General features: G+C 38.1%; 1 protein-coding gene across 6 annotated transcripts in view; it reads right to left on the reverse strand.

The window, feature by feature from the left end:
- Nucleotides 1-4,568: 4,568 nt before the first annotated feature.
- The window catches only part of LOC134540498 (trichohyalin-like), a 34,431-nt gene continuing 17,897 nt past the window's right edge, over nt 4,569-21,102 (reverse strand). For 4 of the 6 annotated variants that reach the window (XM_063383319.1, XM_063383318.1, XM_063383316.1 and 1 more), the window contains exons 6-11: nt 20,064-20,111; nt 15,768-15,873; nt 12,377-12,512; nt 9,621-9,815; nt 7,569-7,733; nt 4,569-5,230 (exon numbers count right to left, since the gene is read on the reverse strand). In XM_063383319.1, coding sequence (XP_063239389.1) covers nt 4,956-5,230; nt 7,569-7,733; nt 9,621-9,815; nt 12,377-12,512; nt 15,768-15,873; nt 20,064-20,111 — 925 coding nt within the window. In that variant the 3' untranslated portion in view covers nt 4,569-4,955. Of the gene's footprint in view, nt 5,231-7,568; nt 7,734-9,620; nt 9,816-12,376; nt 12,513-15,767; nt 15,874-20,009; nt 20,112-21,102 lie in introns of those variants that run through there. The other 2 variants (XM_063383320.1, XR_010076447.1) reach the window with 2 other exon arrangements.

Consider the following 21,102-nt stretch of genomic DNA (forward strand, 5'->3'; position numbering starts at 1 on the left):
GGGGGGGGGGTGTTTAACCCCTAACCCCCCCCCCCGGGGGCTTCGCCCCTGGTGTCACGGATATCGCTGCTTCGAGATAAGGCATGGGACAGTTCGTTTGCTGCCAGTGGCCGTTATTTCATTTCCGCTCCGTTGTTTCTCCTGCTGTGTTTGCTTCGGCGTGAAGGCAGTATTGTTACACCTGCCGAGTCGTTGCGATGTACTAGGTCTTGTCACAGAACAATGAGGTAGATATAGAAGTGCGACTCTTGCAGTGGAAACTGAAACCATGTTTCATGCGACATGTGTGGCTATCTGTTGGGCGGGCCCATAACTAATAGCAAAAAAAATCTCCGGATATATATATTGTTACGATTTACCGCGGGTTCGTAAAGGATAGCCCAATTAAAGATTTTTATCACACACAATTTTATTGATGGCCACCACTTATGTCACTTACAAATAATCGTCTAAAATGGCAAATAATTAATTACACTTAAAGAAAGGTCTATTCCCCAGTCACTCGTTCCACACACCTCGCTGGGCCGCACCTCGGGCGCAACTCTTGCCGCAGCTCCCCTCGTGGGTCTCCGCCGCGGGACTCCGTCGCCGCCGACACTTGCCTTCGCCGAGGATCCGCTCGACGCCTCGCTCGCAACTTCGCTGCGTCCGCGACACTATCGCCCAGAAACTTCGCCGCGGGAAAACTCCCGACTCCACTCACTCACTCACTCACTCACTCACTCACTCACTCACTCACTCACTCACTCACTCACTCACTCACTCACTCACTCCCTGTCCTGGAACCTTCGTCCAAGGACTTCGCTACTCTGCCGCACCCGAGGCACTATCGCCCCGGAAGCTCCCGCCTGAACTCTCTCTCTGAACTCCACTGACTCCCTGCCCTGACGTTCTCGGGCATATATATAGGCCCCGGCGCAATTCCAGAACTCACGAGAGCGACCGGGGCCAGTCGCGTCATTCCGAGTTGTCCCGACGGCAGAAATCTCTCGAAAACACGTGTCGGCGGCTCGCGTAATTCCGCAACTGGCAGGTTTCGGATGTCAAACTAACAGTGTCACGCGGGGGGGAGCGGAGGGCTGGAGGGAGATAAAGCGGCGACCCAGGTGCGCACGGCGCATCTCATGTTGCAGCCGCCAGCCAGCTCTGCACCTGCGCATGTCGTGGCCTTGCTCACATTCGTAACTCTCTCTCTATTTATATATATATAACGAAAGCTGCTGTCTAACGGGCGGGCCCAAAACTACTTCAAGAAACTGGGTCTCAAGTCTCGGCAATTGGAGTTTCTCCCACACGATGGGTCTAGTGACTGGCGAGTGATTTGAACGATACGGTGAAGATGGAACCGGTTTCTGTTCTCTCTGGCCATAAGTCACACTCCACCCCCCCCCCCCCCCCACCCACCTGGCTCACGCGTCAGTTGTCCCTGACGTCACTCGGCCAGTGTGATCAGACGGACCGGCGGGCGCGTCTTCCACAACTGCAACGTGTGCCTCTATGTATTTTCAAAAATTGTCCAAGCGGTCGTGTGAAACAACTTTATAAGTTCATAAAAAAAAGTGTTTGTGTCATTTTCAAATCGGCTATCAGGATGCTGCTTAGCTCGAGTTGGTAGAAGCGATCAATCGACCTAACTTTGGTGTGACGGAAGCAAAAAAAAAAAAATTTTGAATGACTCCTGAACCAGGAAAATAAAGAAAAAAAATTGCTGATTCCAAAAGATCGGGTACCGGATTAAATTCTGTTTGCGAATCTAACGTTAAATGGCTCAACTGGAACCTACAGTTAACATCGGGGAGGAGATAATGTAAATTGTTACGTACTATTTATTTCAAGAAGTTTGTTACATAATTTGACAAAAATATCAATACTTATAATACATATTCATTAACCCTTCTGTTTTGCAGTTGCACTGCTTGAGTTGGTGAAATAGTCAGCATAGGTATCTGTCTCATAGCTCTCTTGCTCGCTTGTATGTATGATTTGTCACATTATTACGATCAAAACTTGGCAGTTGGTTAGTTACGTCTTGTCTCTACGATCCAGAAATAATTACACCTGCATCCACATCTACAATGTCCAAGCCACCTCGTGGAAGGTATACATTCGTATTTATGATCCCCAAATAATTATACAATGCACTCTAAGTAAGAATAATTTTCTCAGTTATCTCCACAGCAGTCTATTTGATGGCATCCCGAAGGCATTTTCTACTATTCCTCGGGCTCTCGACAATCTATAGTTGGAAATGGTTTGTTTCACTGTTAAAGTTTTATGTGAATATGTTTTCAATAGATATGTCTTAAAAAAAAACATCGCCCCCCACTATAAATCCACCATTTGGCAACAAACCGTTTTCCGGTTTTTCGTACATCCCCGAGTCCCTGAAAATACCGTTACTTATGTTTCTTCCCTTTGCTCCAATGTTGATATAACAAAAACAGAAATCATGGTAAACTATAAAAAGCAACACATTGCTGTTGGAGCTCTAGCAGTTCCAAAAACCATTTCCACAATATGGGGATGCTTGAATCCTAACATTTTTCCATAGATACTACCATATTATCCAGGAAAATTCCATCTAGTATTGAAGACAAATTCGATCACTTTCCAATCCTTCATGAGTTGTTGGCATCTGGTTAAAAACTATATATTGTTACAAACTAATGTGGGGATAACTGGGTTCGTAAGGGATAGCCTAATTATTTTATTACAGTTTTTATTAATTACTAATATTTACATTAATAATAAATAATTGTACTTAAAATGTCCGATCACTAATCCTGGCACTTAAAAATGTTTATTTGCAAGTCACTCAATGTCTGTCAAGTTCCACAGTTCGCACTCCTCATTGGAGCTAGGCTCAACAGTGGTTCGCCCCTTACCTCGCTCCTGTCTACACACAGTCTCACGCCACTCAGTTGCACTCTCACAATCCAGTTGCTCCACGTCGCCCCACTCTTGAAGGGGGTCTCTCACCCTCTTCGCCAATGTCACACTTCCCTTCACTCACAGAACTTGCTCGGAACTCCCATGGTAGCCGGCGTCGCTGCTTATATACTTGTGGCGCCCTTCTCAAACCAACGAGAGCAGGTGGGCCGACTCGACGCCCGAAAAGTCCAGAAAAAGGCCCGTGTTTATTCATGCCACTCCGCGTGGCGACCCACGGAATTTCCAAGGCCGCTGCTCAGCGATAGATAACAGCGCCGAGGATGGATGGTTTTCGTTAGCTTGTAGGGGAAATTACAGTGTAGTTCATAGGACAGTAGTGTTAGGCTGGTTATGTATGTAGATATGAAAGAGGCGGCTGATGAACTTAAAAAACATAATGGCTTTCATGGCCGAAATGAATAATAAAATTGAAGAAATGAAGAAGGGGTAAGAGGAATTGAATAATAAAATTTATAATAGTAAAGAAGAAATGAAGAATGAAATGAACTGCCAAGAAGAGGTAAAGAATGCTATGAAGATGAAGATAAAGGACATAAAGAAGAACCAAAGATAAAGGAAGGAGATTGATGAAACCAACACATACGTAGTTGGCAGGCAAAGTGCAGAGTTTGGAGCAGCACCTTGCACAACAAGAACAGCAACTTGCCCGACAGGAACAACAGTTAATTCAACTTGAACAGGCATCCGAACGGCATGTAAAAGCTGTGGTTGAGGAGTGCTGTCAGTTGATTAAGGAAGCTAGAGCTACTACGAACCGGAAGAGTAACTCCGAGGATGTTAAGATGGAGGGCTATTCCCGGCCACACATAATTCAAGCCACCCAACTTCGATGGTCAGTCTTCGTGGACAGTGCATAGAAGACGGTTCGAGGCAGCTAAAGAAGTAAACGGTTGGGGCAAGGAAGAAAAGGCTATGGCACTCATCTTGGCCCTGCGAGGATTTCCACTAGAGCTGCATACCAGTTCCCGACCGGAAAGATTATGGAATATTAGTAGTCGCCCGCTGGTGTGACATGTGAACCATCAGACTGGCTTGAGGTGTGCGGAAAAACCAACCTGCAAAAGTCATGGAAAAGTCTGGCTCAAAAAAAAACTGTCAGAAGTATATTTTCCCACTTTAGATGTTGACACGTCCTTTCATTCAACCCACTACTACTATATCCAATGATTACAACAAAAATATCTTTAAAAAAAACAAACAAGCTGTTTTTGTAACAATTTGATAATGTACCTGAATAATTTATTGTGCCTCAGCAAATAATTATAAATTTAACTCTAGTGTATAAACCACCCAAACTACATACCTATATTATAAAATTATAATATATGACAGCATGAATGAAAGTGTACAAATTACAAACATGATATATCCAGGTATCTACAAATACCTGGTGAACCACGTTCAGGTCTTTTTCAGAAAATTTAAATAAGATTTTCTTATGTAACAGAGTGACTATTTTTGTTAGAAAGCTAGAAACTCGAAACTTTCACATGATTTCAGTAGACATTCTCAAAATATTTATACCCTATTTTTTGAGTGACTATAAACTTAAGAAAGATGTCAAAAAAAAACAAAATGCAAGTTAGCAAAAGGCTGCTAGAAATTAGTTTCTTGACTTACCGCACTGTTTCTGTTTATTTGCAAACTTTTTCAAGATCTTTGTGAATAGTCCTTCAATTGCATTGCTTCTCAAGACCTGTAGACACCATTCATATTAACCATTGAAATCTTCAGGAAAATTCCAAACATTTGACAACTGCTGAGTATTTCAAAATAATCATTTAATTTGTGGCAGTAAAAAAAACGAACACACACATGCTTTTAAACGAACAAAAAAAACTAACAAAAAATTTACAGCAATGATCTATGTTCAGTATGATGCAAAACCATTGTCAAGTCTGGAGATTCACGAAACCGGAACCAGCGCGAACGTAACAGTAACGACTAACGATGTATCACAGCACTGCGTCGCTTCCCGGGAGGGGGGCGTCGGGGCGGGCTCCTCAGTCCACCATGAACACCTTGTAGACCCGGCCGGTGGCGGAGGGGGCGGACAGCACCAGCAGGGCGCCCGGGGTGGTGGTGACCTGCGTGACCGCGGCCTGGGGCGTGCTCTCGCCGGCCAGCTCCCGGCTGATGGACTCCTCCAGCAGCCGGCAGAGGTCCTCGCCCCCCTCCGGCTGCTCCCCCCGCCGCTGCTTCATCGCAGCCTTCCTCGGGGGCAGCACCTTGCGTGGCGGCGGCGGCGACCGCTCTTTCCGCCGCGTCCTCTTGTAATCTGCACACGCGACACACCTCCGAGCTAGCGACACACACCTACCTTTCCCGCAAGTGTTTTCAACCTTTACGTAGACAACATACATTACAGGAGAATCCCATTATAGCGAGCACGGTAATAGCGAGAACACGGCTATAACGAGGTCTTTTTGAGGAATTTACGGCGTGATCGCGTGAAGCGCGCCTTGGTTATTTGTCTGCTATATCTCGCTCGCCAATAGACATCTTGCCGTTGACACCTGTCACATTCTTCAGCCTTGCAATCGCCATTTAAGTGCGTGGCTTTAAAAATAGAATCCCGTCCTTTCTTTCTTTTATCAAACTTCCGCTTGGCATCAAGGCCAAGGTATGCTCGACTCGAATAAACCAAGCCTTTGAATATACATACTTGTATGCATTTCTTATTATTTAGAAAATAGATAAAATATATTTTTTCCCGCCATTAAACATAACAATGTGCACTTTTTTTTTAAATATAAATGCTCTTAATTTGTTGGGACATTTTCATTAACGAATAATAACATTGTTTATAACTATGTTAGCACAAAAAAGTCAGAGCCGTCTTTATAGTTATTGCTAATTGATCGCGTTAATAATACACAAATATGTATTTATAAACTTGTTTGGAAATATTTGTCATGACACGTTTACAAACAATTCACGTTATTTATTTTACTATCTGACAAATAGTAGGCACTACCATATTTATTTCCGAATCGCTAGGACAGTTTTCTTGTAACTTTTGTTTCGGTCAGTTGTTGGGGTATCTGTCCAGGAAGGGGGTGGTGATGGTTTGAGTTTAATCCCAAATTTATTTTCAAAAAAAGTTTACAGGTTTCTCTAAATGAAAAAAGTATACCGTATAAACCCATGTACCACCCGCACCTTTTTGAAAAAAATCAGGTTCGAAAAAGTAGGGTGCGGGTGTTACATGGGTCTTGGGCCATTTTTGCACGGTGACGAAATAACCCCGGCGCGACTGGAGGTTGCTGCGATAGAGAAGAGGGGTAGGGGAAAAGGAGGGGAAGGAAGCGGCAGACAGTCAAGGTCACATTCCTCATAGCGTTGTCACACTGCAGCTTCGCTGGTTACATACGCGCGCTCCCACGCACTGTCCTATCCTCATTTGCAAAGTACCTAGTGGTTTTACACGTGTGTTGGCTGCAAGTATTGTAATGAATTGTAAAAAGTTGCATTCTTTCACAGTTGTGGAAAAATTAAAAATAATCAGTGAAGCTGAAGAAATCGGTAACCGTACTGCTGAGCGAAAATATGATGTCAACGAATCATGTGTGAGGGATTGGAGGAAAAGTAAAGACAAACTGCTTTCGGCCAGTGGCGATAGACATGCGTTCCGTGGTGCGGTAGCAAAGTTTCCAGAGATAGAGGAAAAACTCTACGACTACATACAGGAAGTGAAAGTCCGTTCTTGGCCGACGGCTGTGACATCATGTTATTCTTTTGTTAATTTTATTGTGTGTGATTTTGTACGTCACTTTATTTAAGCCTAAATAAATGCTGTATTTGTGTTAACCTAATTTATATTTTTATGTAGAATATGCCATATTTAGGCACAAGGTTTTTTTTTATGCATGTAATAAAAATATTTTTTATTATGCGTGGCTAGGACTCGCGTGCTTTATCGTTTATTTGTTTGAACGAGGTCATTCCCCAGCGCACGGTAATGGACGCAGAAGATTGTGACAGTAAAAGCTTGGAGCTGGGCAAGGTCACGCGCACACACGGCGTGTTGTTCTCGATCGCGCGCGCCGATGCCACGTTCTACTTGCGTGATGTTGCCACATTGCAGTTGCCTGCCTTCTGTACACTTTTAACACAAATGCCAAGGCTGTAATAAGTAGCTTTTTTTTTTTTTTTGGTAATTCTTTACGATTTGTTACTGTTTGAAAGAAAAGAAATCACGACTAAATTATTTTTTTTTCCATGCAGATTTGCAATAAAAACATTTTTTCCCACCATGACATTCTAAAAATAAGGGTGCGGGATGAGATGCTATACTTACGTGGCGTGGTAGGGTATTCTGGTTATTTTGACGCAATCGGTGATCGCATCCGTACTTGTGGGGTATCGTTTTAAAGAGAATTCACACATCTGCTCACAGAAATTAAGATTTCGTTAATAAAACCTGTTATTTTCCAATTATACAGGTTCAAACACATTTTTTATGCTATTTTCGGTTTATTTTTATTTTTTGGGGGCCAAAATCTGTCCAATTCGGTTATAGCGAGGACACGGTTATAGCGAGAATCAAACCCGGAACCGTGACACCTAGCTATAACGGGACTCTACTGTATTTTACGTTAAGAAGGGAAACTAACTTCGTTTATTTCTGAAGAGTATTTTGTTGTTCAGAAGCTTTTCTTTCCTCTCCGCCAGTAGCTTCTGATTGTTCTTGGTCATCCTGCGCTCCTTCCGTTCTTTCTTCAGCCGCGCCTTCTCCAGCATCTGCTCCTCTTCCCTCATCTTCTTCAGTCTTTCTTCTCCTACGAAAACAAGGAACAGAAAGTCCAGAAAAACCCCCAAACAACATTCCCTGACTTTACCCTCACTTCTCCAGAACTTTTATCCATTATTTGCTAACAAAAACATGTAATATTTTAATAGAAACAAACCAAAAACCAATTTTTACACTTTTCCTAACATTGCCAAAGTAACTTACCGATTCTTCAATGATGCGATAGAACTGTTTACGCTGTAACCAAACGGCTGAAAACTATGAAAAAAGTGTTTCTCCTTAAATCGCACTCAGAGACACCTTTCCAGACTACAACAAGTCTCTTAAAAAAAAAAATCCTATGCACACCAGCATTGCAATAAACAACGAATGAACCCTAGTACAATGGGCATGCTACTGTTAATGTGTTAGCAATACAGAACAAACTTTTGTATAATCAGATCATTTAAATTCTCCGGCTTAATATAAATTTCCTTGAATTTTACATTAGTTCCTAATTCCCTAACTTTTCCAGTAATTCTATATTTCCTGATGCTGGACATAAAGAAACACTTTCACAAGTTGACTCAAGAAAGACCTCTTAAGCAAGCATCTGTGTTACCAGAAACTTGTCTTTTTTTTTATTGGAACATAAGAAGTTTCCTGGAGGATGAAACTGAAAAATACAGCAGCACCTCATTTTTAAGTACCCGCGATTTACGAATTCCTGTGATTAACATATTTTTTTTTACAAGCACCATCTTTTTCCCTATAGTATTAATGCATTGCTGTCCTGCTTTATGTGAAAGCATTTCACGCAATTTTCGTCGAAAGAGTGCCGCATTTAATAATCAAACCATCCAAAAAGTTTAGATGGAATAATAAAAGTTGAAAGTGAATAGTGTTAAGTTTATTTATTACATGTTACTGTGTGAGCGTGTGTTCATTGCAGCTTCGTTTGTTATTGTAAACAACGTATGTACATTTTTTTTTAGTGCCACATGCCACGGTAATCCATACAGCCATGAACCAAAACTTTGGTGACGTGAAAGCGAAAATTAAATTCATTTTGATATCTCTTCCCTTTAAACTTTAATGTATTATGCATGAAAATAGTTTTTTTTTTAATGTGGTTTTTACATAAACAGTGGATAACTGAACAATTATTAAAATATGTTGTAAAGCAACATACCAAAATTCCTGTAAATATGGCATCTTCCTGCATGTTCGGTGATGTTCGTTTCACATTAGAAATATGTTGGAAAGGCCATTGGCAACACTGAATTTCCAAATATTGCAACGGAAATGTTTTTAACTTTTTCTTTTCTTAATTGTAAACAATAGTTTTTAAAGTAGTAGTGTTGGTTCAATAGAATTAATTCCAATAAAAATCATTAATTAATTATTAAGTAACAAGTGATTATACACAAAGTTCAAAAAAAATTGTGTATGAAAGTTTTACAATAACAAGTAAACATATTGAGATGCTTCAACAATCTCTTCTTTTACTCAAAACTAAAAATTTCATGTTCCACTTTAAACAACTGTGAAGAACTTCAAGACTAGATAGATTTATTATTTTCACAATGTGAGATAATGGAGTTCTAGTTAATATACATATAAAAATGTAAGCATCTCTGTCTGACATTTTATTAAGTATAGTGTATATTTGTTTATTGTTCCCATCATAGAGAGACGATAAAAAAAATTTTTTTACACTTTTCTTTTCTCACATTTTCACGGTTTTTACATATTTTTTTCCCTGGTCCCTTGAAATATGTAGAAACCAGGGTCTAATGTAATGCATAGTATTGTGACAAACGTGTTCCTGGTTTAGTGTTAAAATTATAGATGAATAAAGAGCTATTTCCTTGACGATCGCTGTTTTAGGATCCTGGCAAGTGCCAGCTAACTTCCGACGGCAAGGGTGGCTCACCGAGCTCTCGCTCCAAGTCGGTGGTGCTGACCACGCCAGGGTTCAGCAGCGTGCGGTCAATCAGCTCCCGGTTGATCTTGTCTTCCCGCATGAACTTCTTCTTGAGCTCCCGCCTGGTGCGATCCAGGAACAGCGACTCCATCATCATGAAGTCCGTGCCCACCGCGTTCAGGGCGCGGTAGAACCTCAGCGTCTCTGCGGGCAGCATAGCGCCACGATTGCACCAGCAAACCTCGCTCGCCCAAATCCCGCGACAGCCAAGTGAACATTCTGTTGGTCGCCATGCACATTCCACAATGAAGCATGTTTGATACATGGTGGTCTCTGGTTTTAGCCTGGCTGCCTGCACTAGAGATAGGCTTCCGCGAAGCCTGTTTTTATTTTTTTTATTTTAGCAAAACATCCAATTAATATCCAATTACAGTACAGTCTCAATTAACGGAGCTTCGATAAACCGAGGTTCCAGATAATCAGAGCTGACATAAAACGCCATTAGCAGTAAAGATTGTTGAATATTTGATCAAAGACCTAGAATATGATCTAAAAGTTGTTGAAAATCTCAAGAAAATCAACTTCAAAGATGGCATTTACAGGTTGGGTACTTCATTTGGGGTGTGCGAAGCTTTGGAAAGTTGACTTCATCTTTAGGAATATTAAAGAACTTTGAAGATTCCGAAGATTTTATTTTGGGAGCAGAATACCTTAAAAGCTGGATTTAACACCTTAGTTTCAGACTATAAACGACATCCATATGTGGCGTGAGACAGTAGTGAAATACTTTTTGCGTGTTTAAAACACAGAATATTGTACATGTTTTTGGTAATGCCATCCTATTAAAAAAAAAACTGGGAATTTATATTGCACAAGTAGAATGCTATGTCAAATATTCGTAGCTAATTGAATATTCATTAATTCAGTGTTAGTATTTAAAGTCAAACTGAATACCAATAATTTACTATTTGTATTCGAAAATTCTAATATTCGCAAAGGCCTACCAATAAAACAATTGAATAACCTATTCATGAACATTAAATAAAATTTTCTTACAACTTTTTATATCATACTGTCATATTTATATGAAATAAGATAAATTAAACAGGAAACAAAACAGATCTTCTATTCACAGGAACAAGAAGATTTTTATGTTAAAAAACTAAAATTTTTCTGAGATAATTTCCATGTGATTTACATGGACATACTTAAATTGTTTGTATTTAATGAAATATGGGGTGTGGCTATCTCATAGACACGGCCATGTGTTGTACGTGAACACGTGTATGTAACAGCTAATATTTTCTATACAAAAATATTAAAAAAATGCTTTTTTTTTTTTATTTTAACACATTCACTGTAACTATTTACACTAACGTTTTGTATGCAATCTATAGATTTTGACAAGAGATGACGATTGAAACTCAAACGAACGTCGTAGCTTCTTCGAGTCAAAAGTTATAACTATACTACAGTAGAACCCCTGTCATACACTTTTCAACGGAGGGCACAAAAATGGTGTATGATGCGGGAAAGTGTATGAAAAGGGAATAGCAATAATAATTTTTTTTTTCAATCTAGCATACCAGCACAGTATCAGATTAAACTTAAATACATAATGTGTAAATAATTGCATTATATTAATGAAAGATATGAATTCATCATTATATATACATATATAAAACCACCAGAAATGTAAAATACAGTCCATAATCAAGTAAAGCTGACATGAGAAACAGTGGCCTTACAAAATGTTATGAAGTCCTTTCTTGGAGGGGGGGAAAAGTCACCAAGCCTAAATTAGAAATAAAAAAATTAGGCTATTGTAAAAAGAAAATCAGGAATTTTTGCTTGTTTATTTCATTTTACAAACAACTTAATGCAACAAAACAATTTACAATAAAATTTTAACTTGAGAAACGTAAAATACAAAATAATCCGATCGTAAGAAAACAATAACAAACGAGTATATTCAGTTCAAAGATTAATGAATGCACAAAATATGAGATCCGTGCCTTGGTAAAGCGCGTGCACCATTTTCATAATCATTGCTAGTTTGCGCCACTAGTCTCGCTGGGTTCTTGCCAAAGATGCTACTAGCGAAGTGCACAGTCTTCCTGGTACTATTCATATCTATGGTGCAATAAAGTTATTTTCTTACGTTTGCAAAGGTAAACAATGAACGTTTTTCAAAATAAAAACATTAAAACGTTTATCAGGATGAATATAACAAAAAAAAATTGTGAATTTTAGGACTTTTCCGCTTCATAAAAACGTATGAAACGGGAAATTAATTATTTTATAAGTGTATGTTCCGGGAAAGTAAACCATTGTAAATATAGTACTTTCGGCGGGACCAAAATTAATCGGCGTATGACACGGGAAAATGTATGAAACGGGAACGTATCATCGAGGTTCTACTGTAAATGAAAATCTCGAACCGCAGCATAATTACCTCAATATTACGGCGCTTTCCCCTCCACCACGCACGATGGGTCACAGTCCTTACTTAGCGTAATGAATTCTTTGATCCTTTAGCTATCCAGTGGTGTAATTAAATTTTGGATGAAGATGATAGATATGTAGCTGCAACACCAAACTGTATTCCCCGATGTTGTTGTCATTCGTTTTTTGAATTGCCTCCCACCGTGGAAGCAATTTTAAGGACGTATTTATGTCATTTTGTGAGTTCCAGTAGCGTGGACTTTTCTCATGACCTTGGTTTCTGAGGCCATCAGACACGGTGGGGAGGGAGGCCCACTTACCCTCAGTCCTCCACATCTTGCTGCGCCTGTGCCGAGGCTGTGGCTGCTCGCTGCAGATGGCCGCCGCTAGACTGTCCTCGGCCTTCTTCCTGCCACGCCGCGCTCTCCGCCTCGCCACCTCCTCCACGTCCACAAACTACACAAGCATTCCTCGCCATCACAGCGCGGTGCCACACATCGCACTGCTTCTGTCCGTCGAGTTATCACGATAGGTCATGGGAGTTTCGTCTCTACATTAAAAAAAAATCTAAAAAGCAGTAAAAAAAACTCAACTCACTTCTGTAAACGTTTACAGATCAAAAATAACATTTAGTAATATCTGGTGAGGAAATATGTATGAACCAACAACAAAATTCAAGCGAGCGTTCAAAATGAATGTCCGAGGAGAATCCTATATTTTTTTAAAAAATGTTGAAAAAATGGAAAAACCCACAGGACGTGTGAGACCCAGCCTCAAGGCCGTCTCACACACCATGTTGATTTATTTGTTTCCTTGTCATTATTTAAGGGATGTTTTTAAATTTTTAACACAATAGCTGCCTTGCACGAATATTATCAATGAATACTCACTAAGTATAATATAGTAAGCATAAAAGTTTGCGCAAACATTCGTAATTAACTCTTGTGCTACTTTTCCCAACCATTTTATAACACTTAGTGAATAACCGTTGGAAATATTTGTGAAGGAACAAATTAAAGGAGGGGGGAGGGAGGCACTGTGTCAAAATTTCTCAGAAATAGCCTTCACACAATAGTGTTGGCAAGAAATCTAAAAAATCAGCACGGCATGTGAGAGAGTCTTAGGAGTGTTTCACCGCCCCATCTCAAGAGAGGAAAAAAATAGTATATTTAATTATGCAATCACTTAGAATTATGAATAGACCTATCATATCTTCAAATACCATAAAATCCTTAGTATTCGAAGGATTTGATATTCGAGGAAAAAGATTCAAAGATAAATATTAGAAAAAATAAAGTAAATTAAAAAAATTCAACACTGATAACAGTGATAACTTCTAAAGTTTACTAGGTCCAATTATTTCTTCATTCTTTATACCTATCCTGTTACCATTACCAAGATATTGTACTTTTATAATGTAATTATATTAATAAAAATATGATATGTATACTGGAAACTTAGTTCATGAATAAAAAATTTATAAAGGTGAATGTTTCAACACCATAGTTAATATTTTTCATTTCTTGTACATTTTTTATTTTGGACCCTTGATACCTAGTATCAGATTCAAGGGATATATTCAAGTACAGTTTGAGATACGAATTCAAGATTCGGATTCAAGAAAATACGATTTAACCCATCACTATTTAAAATACTGTTCCTCAGGGGCCGAAATCATGGTTCGTACCATCTTGTGCAAACAAAAATTAAGGCATTTTTACGGACCTCTTTACTTCGTCACCTTCAACACTATCACAAAATACCTCGAGAAAATACAATTTTAAATAGTGCACAAAAAATAATTTTGTTGATTAGAATTATCTCTGGAACGCATTCTAACCAAATTATAGTGTGTCTGAAAATTATAGCTCAAACATTAAATTTGATCACTAATAACAATTACTTTGTAAGTTGAAATAAGACAGTAAAAAACACCTTTTCAGTTTAAAGGTGAGATGCCAGTTATTAAAAAAAAATTTCAAAACATTCCGTTATCGTGTCCACAAAATTGTGATATATCAATATATAAATATATAAATATATATAAACTTTAGAGTAGACGATGGTTTTGGAATATATTGACCATGAAACGAAAAACTATACAAAAATTTTCCGAAAGTCGCACCATGGTAACAGCTACAATATGTAGTATTTCTTTGAAATCTATCTAATTGTTCTCCTCTTCCCTTAAGAGGGTAATGAACCCACTTGAATCCTTAATTTTATAGTTGAATCCCAGAGAATAGCGGGATTAAGACTCGTTTCTGAGGTTCACTGGGTGTCTAAACAGGTTCTGTTCAAAGCAAATGTCTGGGAAAAAAAAGGTTATGTCTTCATGGGTAAAACACTGAAAGCCCATCCATGTTCAAAAAAGGTTGATTTTGGGAAATTTGTGTGAAATTTACAATATCTTCAAAACAAAATTTCTTATTTAAAATTTAGCTTTTCAAAGTTTGCATAACTGATGCCCAAGAACGGCATTACTGCTGGTGCCAGTGGCACTCATTCTGTCTGTGTCTGCACTGCACACCAGAATATGAAACTCATGTTTTCAGGAGGTAGGTGAAATAAACTGACACTTCCCGACTCTGAAAGTCCTCTATTAAGTTACAAGGAATATATGGCTAAAGTTATTAGCAATCCACCATCACAGGCATGCTTTCTAAATGAATGTAACCACTGCCCTGATATTGAGGACTTTAAAGTATATTTAACAGAGTGTTTCGAGCATGTAATGACTGACATCACTTAGAAACAAAGGATTAATGTTGTCCGATGCAATTTCGAAACATTTAACAGACCATTTGATGAGTTTGTTCAAGAATTTGGCATCAATTGAGTAACCTTAAAAAAAAGACTTTGTTGCTAAAAAAACAATCAATATTTTTCTGTGAAAAAATCTTTGTTGGAAGAAAATGAAGCTGTAGTAACATTACATTTTGCCGAAAATTATTATTTTGTTCTACAAATGAGGCTCAAGGGTTTCATTGGAACGATTCTATAGCTACTGAGCACTCTTTTGTAGAATATTTCAAGGAAAGCAATCAAGAAACAGGAATACAAGAGCTAGTTCACCAAAGTTTTGTATTTATATCGGCCCGCCTAACAGACAATACTGTTATTGTTCATGCTTTTCAGAAAAAGTTAATCCTATGTCTGAGAAATAATTTGCCAAATTTGAAAAAGCTGTACTATTTTTTCAGATGGTTCAGCCGTGAAATACAAAAATCGTAACAATTTTCTGAATCTTTGCTATCACAAAAAGGACTTGATGGACTTGAGGCTGAGTGGAACTTTCATGCCACATCACGTGGGAAGGGAGTTAGTGATGGAGTTGGAGGTATGGTAAAAAGGCTTGCTGCCAAAATCAATTATATAACCAAATTCTAACACCTTTTCAGCTTTTCCAATGGGGTGTGAAAAATTTCACCATCCATCTCTTAACCCATGAAGAGTATACAGTAAAACCTCGTACAACGAGGTTCCTATAGAACAAAATACTCATCACAACAAAGCAGCTGTTAGATCCCACCAAATAGCTGTGTCCCGTCACGTATTTGTACGGGTGCCGGCGCCGACATTTTAGCTGTGGTTCTCGGCGCCGGTTGAAATACTGAGAACTGTATGGAACCGAGAACCGAGAATCGGTGCCGACCCATCCCTAACAGAAGACTATAGTGAGATAGTGAGTGAGAGTGGCGAGCGACTGACCAGGCTCCGCTCGTCGATGACCAGACCCCCGTCCTTGTCGAGCGTGACCTGCGGCGCGGGCACGGCTTCATCCGTGACCTGGTCCTCGTCTTCGTCTTCGTCCCACCTGCGCACACACATGTCACCGTGGGGGCAAACGGGGGCAAAGAAAGTGCTGTGTAATCAATTTTTAGATAATAAAACTGCTTAAATAGCACCATTTTCCACCTTGAAATACAAATTTTCCCGGGGGAGGACCCCCAGACCACCGCTTCAATAGGGGGGATCGATGATTCCTTATAAAAAGGTATATTGCCCCCCCCTTTGGAAATTTAGTTGTTGCGCCCCTGACTCACAGCAACTAAGCTGGTAGCCGGTATTCCAACACACATAAGTAAGGGTATAGGTGTTGGACATGCTACGCCTGTACCCCAACCATATTTCCTAGTGCACGATTGGACAAAGCCAGTCCCTTATTTTTAGGCAACTGAATTTGTCCTCCTATCAATTGACGTCCGGTTGCCCACATTCCGCGCATACACAGAGCTCACTTTTTCCTTGACTTCGTCCAGATGGCTGAACCGCATCCGGTGCCGTCAACTCGTATATGGTCATTTTTGTGATCATTGAGAGTATGTACCAAGCGTATTGGTGTGCCAAATGAAACTTTATGCTGGCAAAACTATCCTGGAATACATTTTGTACACTTTAACGGTCATAAAAACAAATAATTACAACTTTAAAAGTATTTGAGAAAATTAAAATTACACCATTTAAATCATGCTATAGTGCTGCTACCTGTAGGATTTTTGGCGTAGCAAATGTACCAATGGTTGCCAAACGACCGCTAGAATGCATTGAAATCAGTTTCTAGCCTTGTGCAGGGCACAGTCTATTAAAACGGTTGCTGTTTCGTTACCTAAAATGGATTGGGTTTGGACATGTTCTGGAATACGGTCTGTGAGTTAGTTATGGTTGTATCCCTACAAGGTAGTGCTTATTCGCAATGTCTTGGAATAAAGCCCCCCAGGAAACCAACTGCCACGTGGGAAACAAGGGGAAAGGAGAGGAACCCAAAAACAGATTTTGACATCCGAGGGGGAAAAAAATACATATAAAAAAAATTATCTGAAAGTTAATTAAAGTTCTGCCTGGTAATTCAAGGGAAGAGGATTACAGATAAATTACTAGCTGGAGCATGGAATATTAAAAGAGCATTATAGCATTATAGCGGTCACATAAGCTGAAACAGTCCTGTCTACTAGGAGATCCAGCCGTGCTCCAGGATAGGCACCACTCAGCCATTATTCACAATATCGCTTTCAAACAAAAACCACACTGTGCACTGCAAGGAGCAGAACATGGCTTTACGAGAAAAAGTACATGACAGTTATTGTCATCACATGTTTTGGAGTGTTTTTACAATGTATAAATAATTAAAACATATAAACATCAATCTGTAGAAAACTTTTTCTTTTTTTCTTTTATTTACAGTCGTGATTTAAACTTCATGACTGACAATGAACAGTATAGCTTTTGTTTGGAATTGTAACTGTGAAAAATTATTAACTCGCTCCTAATAATATTTAACATGTAAAACCATATTTCAACACAAGGCTATATGTCACTGCGTAGGCAGGGCTGTTAACTCACAAGATGGACCATGAAAATTTTCTACAAGTTTTTTCGAAGAGAATTTTTTTTCTTCATAATTGCTTCTGTAGAGGAATCACCTTATCACACTCTTTCAACTAGAGAGCGCACAAGTTCTTGAGTTCATTCTCACAACTGTGCCAAGTGCACACTAGACACCAAGAAAATGTAAGGCTATTGGCTAGCCACTAGGCTTGTGCAAAAACCAGTTTTTTATTTAGAATTTAATACGAATATCAAATTATTCGCAAACACAAATATAGACTTTGAAAAGTAAGAATAAGAATTTAAATCCTGCTAAAAAAAAATTTTCACATAATGTCATAACTTCCTGAAAATTAGACAAATAATACTAAAGTGAAATATTGGTTAAGTCAGCCACAATAATTATATGAAAAATGTTTGTTAAAATATTCAAATTATTAAGTATAGTTTTTTTGTATTTATGCAGCTAACGTAACTTAACCTAACCAACCAAACTTTCATTTCAGTTCCTATTTGCTTTATATTACTATAACCTTTTACTCTACATATTAATCCAAAAAAAATTTTGCGAACCGCAAAATACTGTGAAATCCATTTTAATCTATGTTACAAAAAACCACAATTTTTTTTTTTTTTTTTTTTAATGCTTATTCCCAAACTAGTGATTGAACAAGCTCATATTTACATACTTAAACATTTGTTTATAAACATTTGTTGTTAATGGCAGCCAGGTAAATAGTATTTTTTATTTCAGCAATATTATAAACACAATTTTTGCTGATTTCACCTCTTACGTTTTTTTAATATATTTGTGAGTCGCGAAGTCTGTTTCATCATAGATGTATACAGCAAGTAAACTAATACTGTATCACATAGTGTTATACGGATTGTGACTATCGATTTATACGCCCGTTGAAAGTATGATGTTTACTTCTTTTAATGCCCATCACAATGGAGTGACAGTGTTTTGTGGTGTTGTAATCCATGGTTATTGATGTTTATTTTTTTTTTCCTACTTCTGGTGCATGGTTTTTAAGTTTGAAATGAAACATATGTTGTGTTTTAAACTGTTTACGCTATTTTTTTCGTTACTGTTTAGTGAGCCACTAGCAAAAATAAAACTTTGAATAATTTTTGCATGATTAAAACATTGCTTATTGTTCATTTTTTGAATTATGAAGTCCCATTAAACATTAAAAAAAAAAAAGGATATTCATATTACACAAATGACTTAATTTCAGCAGTGAACATTGGTATATGACAAACTCAGGAGCTATGCTATTCGTAAGCAAATGAATACTCGTTATATTTAAGTGTTAGTTTTAGAGGTCAAATAGAATACAAATAGTTTATTATTCGTATTCAAAAAATTTGAATATTTGCACAGGCCTACTAGCATAATACTATTACAATCAAACCTTATTGTTACGACCACCTCTCTGTTATGAATATATGTACTATCCTATTCCCGGGAACCGTGATGGGTCATAACAACAGAATTCTACGGTACTAGCTGGCGCCCCGTGCTTCGCCACTGAAGGCTACAGATTGAACACTCTCGCACTGATCATTATGCATGAATGAGGCAAAATATACAAAGTGCTGTTACAGTGTTAACTATTAAAAGCCTTTTTATTTATAGATATATGCTGTAGTCAGTCAGCCAGTGACTGCCATGCTATTTAAATCAACTTCTACCCCTACTTTTGTACATGCCTGTCCTCGGTACACCACTGCGAGTCCTCAAGGGTCTACAACTATCCTTCCTTGTGTGTCTGCCACTGCACTATATATTATATTGCTTCTGTCCTTTTTTTCATGGGTACGATACTGCCCATCCTGATGGGTACGCCACTGCCACGCCTCTTATGTCAGCCACTGTCGCCTTACATTAGTTTGCCTCTGCCTTTTTTCATGGGTACACCTCTGCTCGTTATCTACTGCCCATCCCTGTGGGGACACCACTGTCACGTTTAATGGTTCGCCCCTTCTGTTCCCCAAATATATATATATATTTGCGGAGCAGAAGGGGCGAACCATTAAACTTGACTCTGTGTGTCTGTGTGTGTGTCTGTGTGTGTGTGTGGTTGTGTGTGTGTGTGTGTGTGTGTGTGTGTGTAAAAACCATCTTATGAATAAACAAAACATTAAGAATAACGAGAATGGTTTTAAATTAATATATGCTAACTTGGATTCAACAATATAAGGTTTATAAGACTATTTAGATATTTGTATTACACATTTGTCTTTGTTAACGTACAAAGAATGCATTAATAATTTACACAAAAATACCACCAAAAAAAAATTTTTAAATGTAGATTGCAGTTTTAACTAAGGTTCGGAATAATACTATGTTAAAGGCCACGCACGACTTTTAAATTATATATGTCAGATAGTTGTTTCTCTACTGAAATACTCGCACTGAAATTTTGGTGCAAAAATAGATATTTATAGGTAAAAACTGAATTCTGAAGTATTGCTTTGAGGTGAATTACCCCCCCCCCCCCCTCCCCCACAAAGAATCTATCTACCAAACTACTTTACGACTATAGGCCCCTCCATCTATGCACTGCACGGAAAACAGACACACAAACTCTCTCCTTTATTATATAGATATTCCATTACATGCTTTGCTGGTGGAGAGAGAAACCTGCATCAATGTCACGCTGGTAAACTCACTCGTCATCCCCAAAGATCATCGGCTCCTTTGCAGCAGCTGAGTCCTTCCTGTAAGCATGAAGGAAAAAAAAACTAATTCAGACACACACACAGAGGCAAAATCTTTTCCAAGTCCCTAACTTTACAAGGCCCAATGTTTTATTAAAATTTTATTGCAATTTTTATATTTATCTGCCATGTTAGGTGTTTTATGTTAGTTTTCATATTTAATATATTTACAAATAAATCTAACTATGGTAAAAAATAAAATTCCATTAAATTAGTAAAAAAAGAAACCCATTTTGAATAAATTTTTCACTATTTTACAAATAGAATAGCTGATAAGAGGTAACATGAAGCATACATCTGGATATAAACATATGTAATTCTCATGTAGTGAAACATATGTAGAAATTATTCTAAAACATAAAATTTTAACACTAAAATGAAACCTAACATAGATGGAGTGACTCTGCCTCAAGCCTTCTCACATTATCTTATTTAGTGTTACACTGATTTGGTAAAAATTAGAATAAAATTATGTTTTATTTAATGGTTTTATCCAACAACTTGAAATATTAGGATGGTGTTTTATGAAAAGATATCTCTAATATCAAGTTTTACAACTACAGCACATTAAATAGTAAACTAAATATATATTATTTTTTTAAAAATAAATATGAAATTACTATAATAATAGTAATAATTGAAAAAATTGCCCCAAACAGCCACATACTTTCTGATTAAAACACTCAATTTAGGTAAATACTACAAATAAACTTAAAACTTTTTTTACAGCAACCATTTTCATGATGGCATTTATTTGGATTTAATAAACATTATGGATCAAGATTAAAATGTGTGCAATACATAAAATAAAAATATTTTATACAAATTAAAATATAAGTTCAATGTTGTACGCAAACTATTTTGTCGAATTACAATTTTTTTAAACGTGCAAATAACATCACATCTACAGCTTCTGGTCTTGGGTGATACGAACTGAGAGAATTCTGATTGGTTAAGGATTAAACCATTCAACATTAAAAAGAAAATTAAA

This window comes from Bacillus rossius, chromosome 16 (genome assembly GCF_032445375.1).
Source record: "Bacillus rossius redtenbacheri isolate Brsri chromosome 16, Brsri_v3, whole genome shotgun sequence".
Classification (NCBI taxonomy): domain Eukaryota; kingdom Metazoa; phylum Arthropoda; class Insecta; order Phasmatodea; family Bacillidae; genus Bacillus; species Bacillus rossius.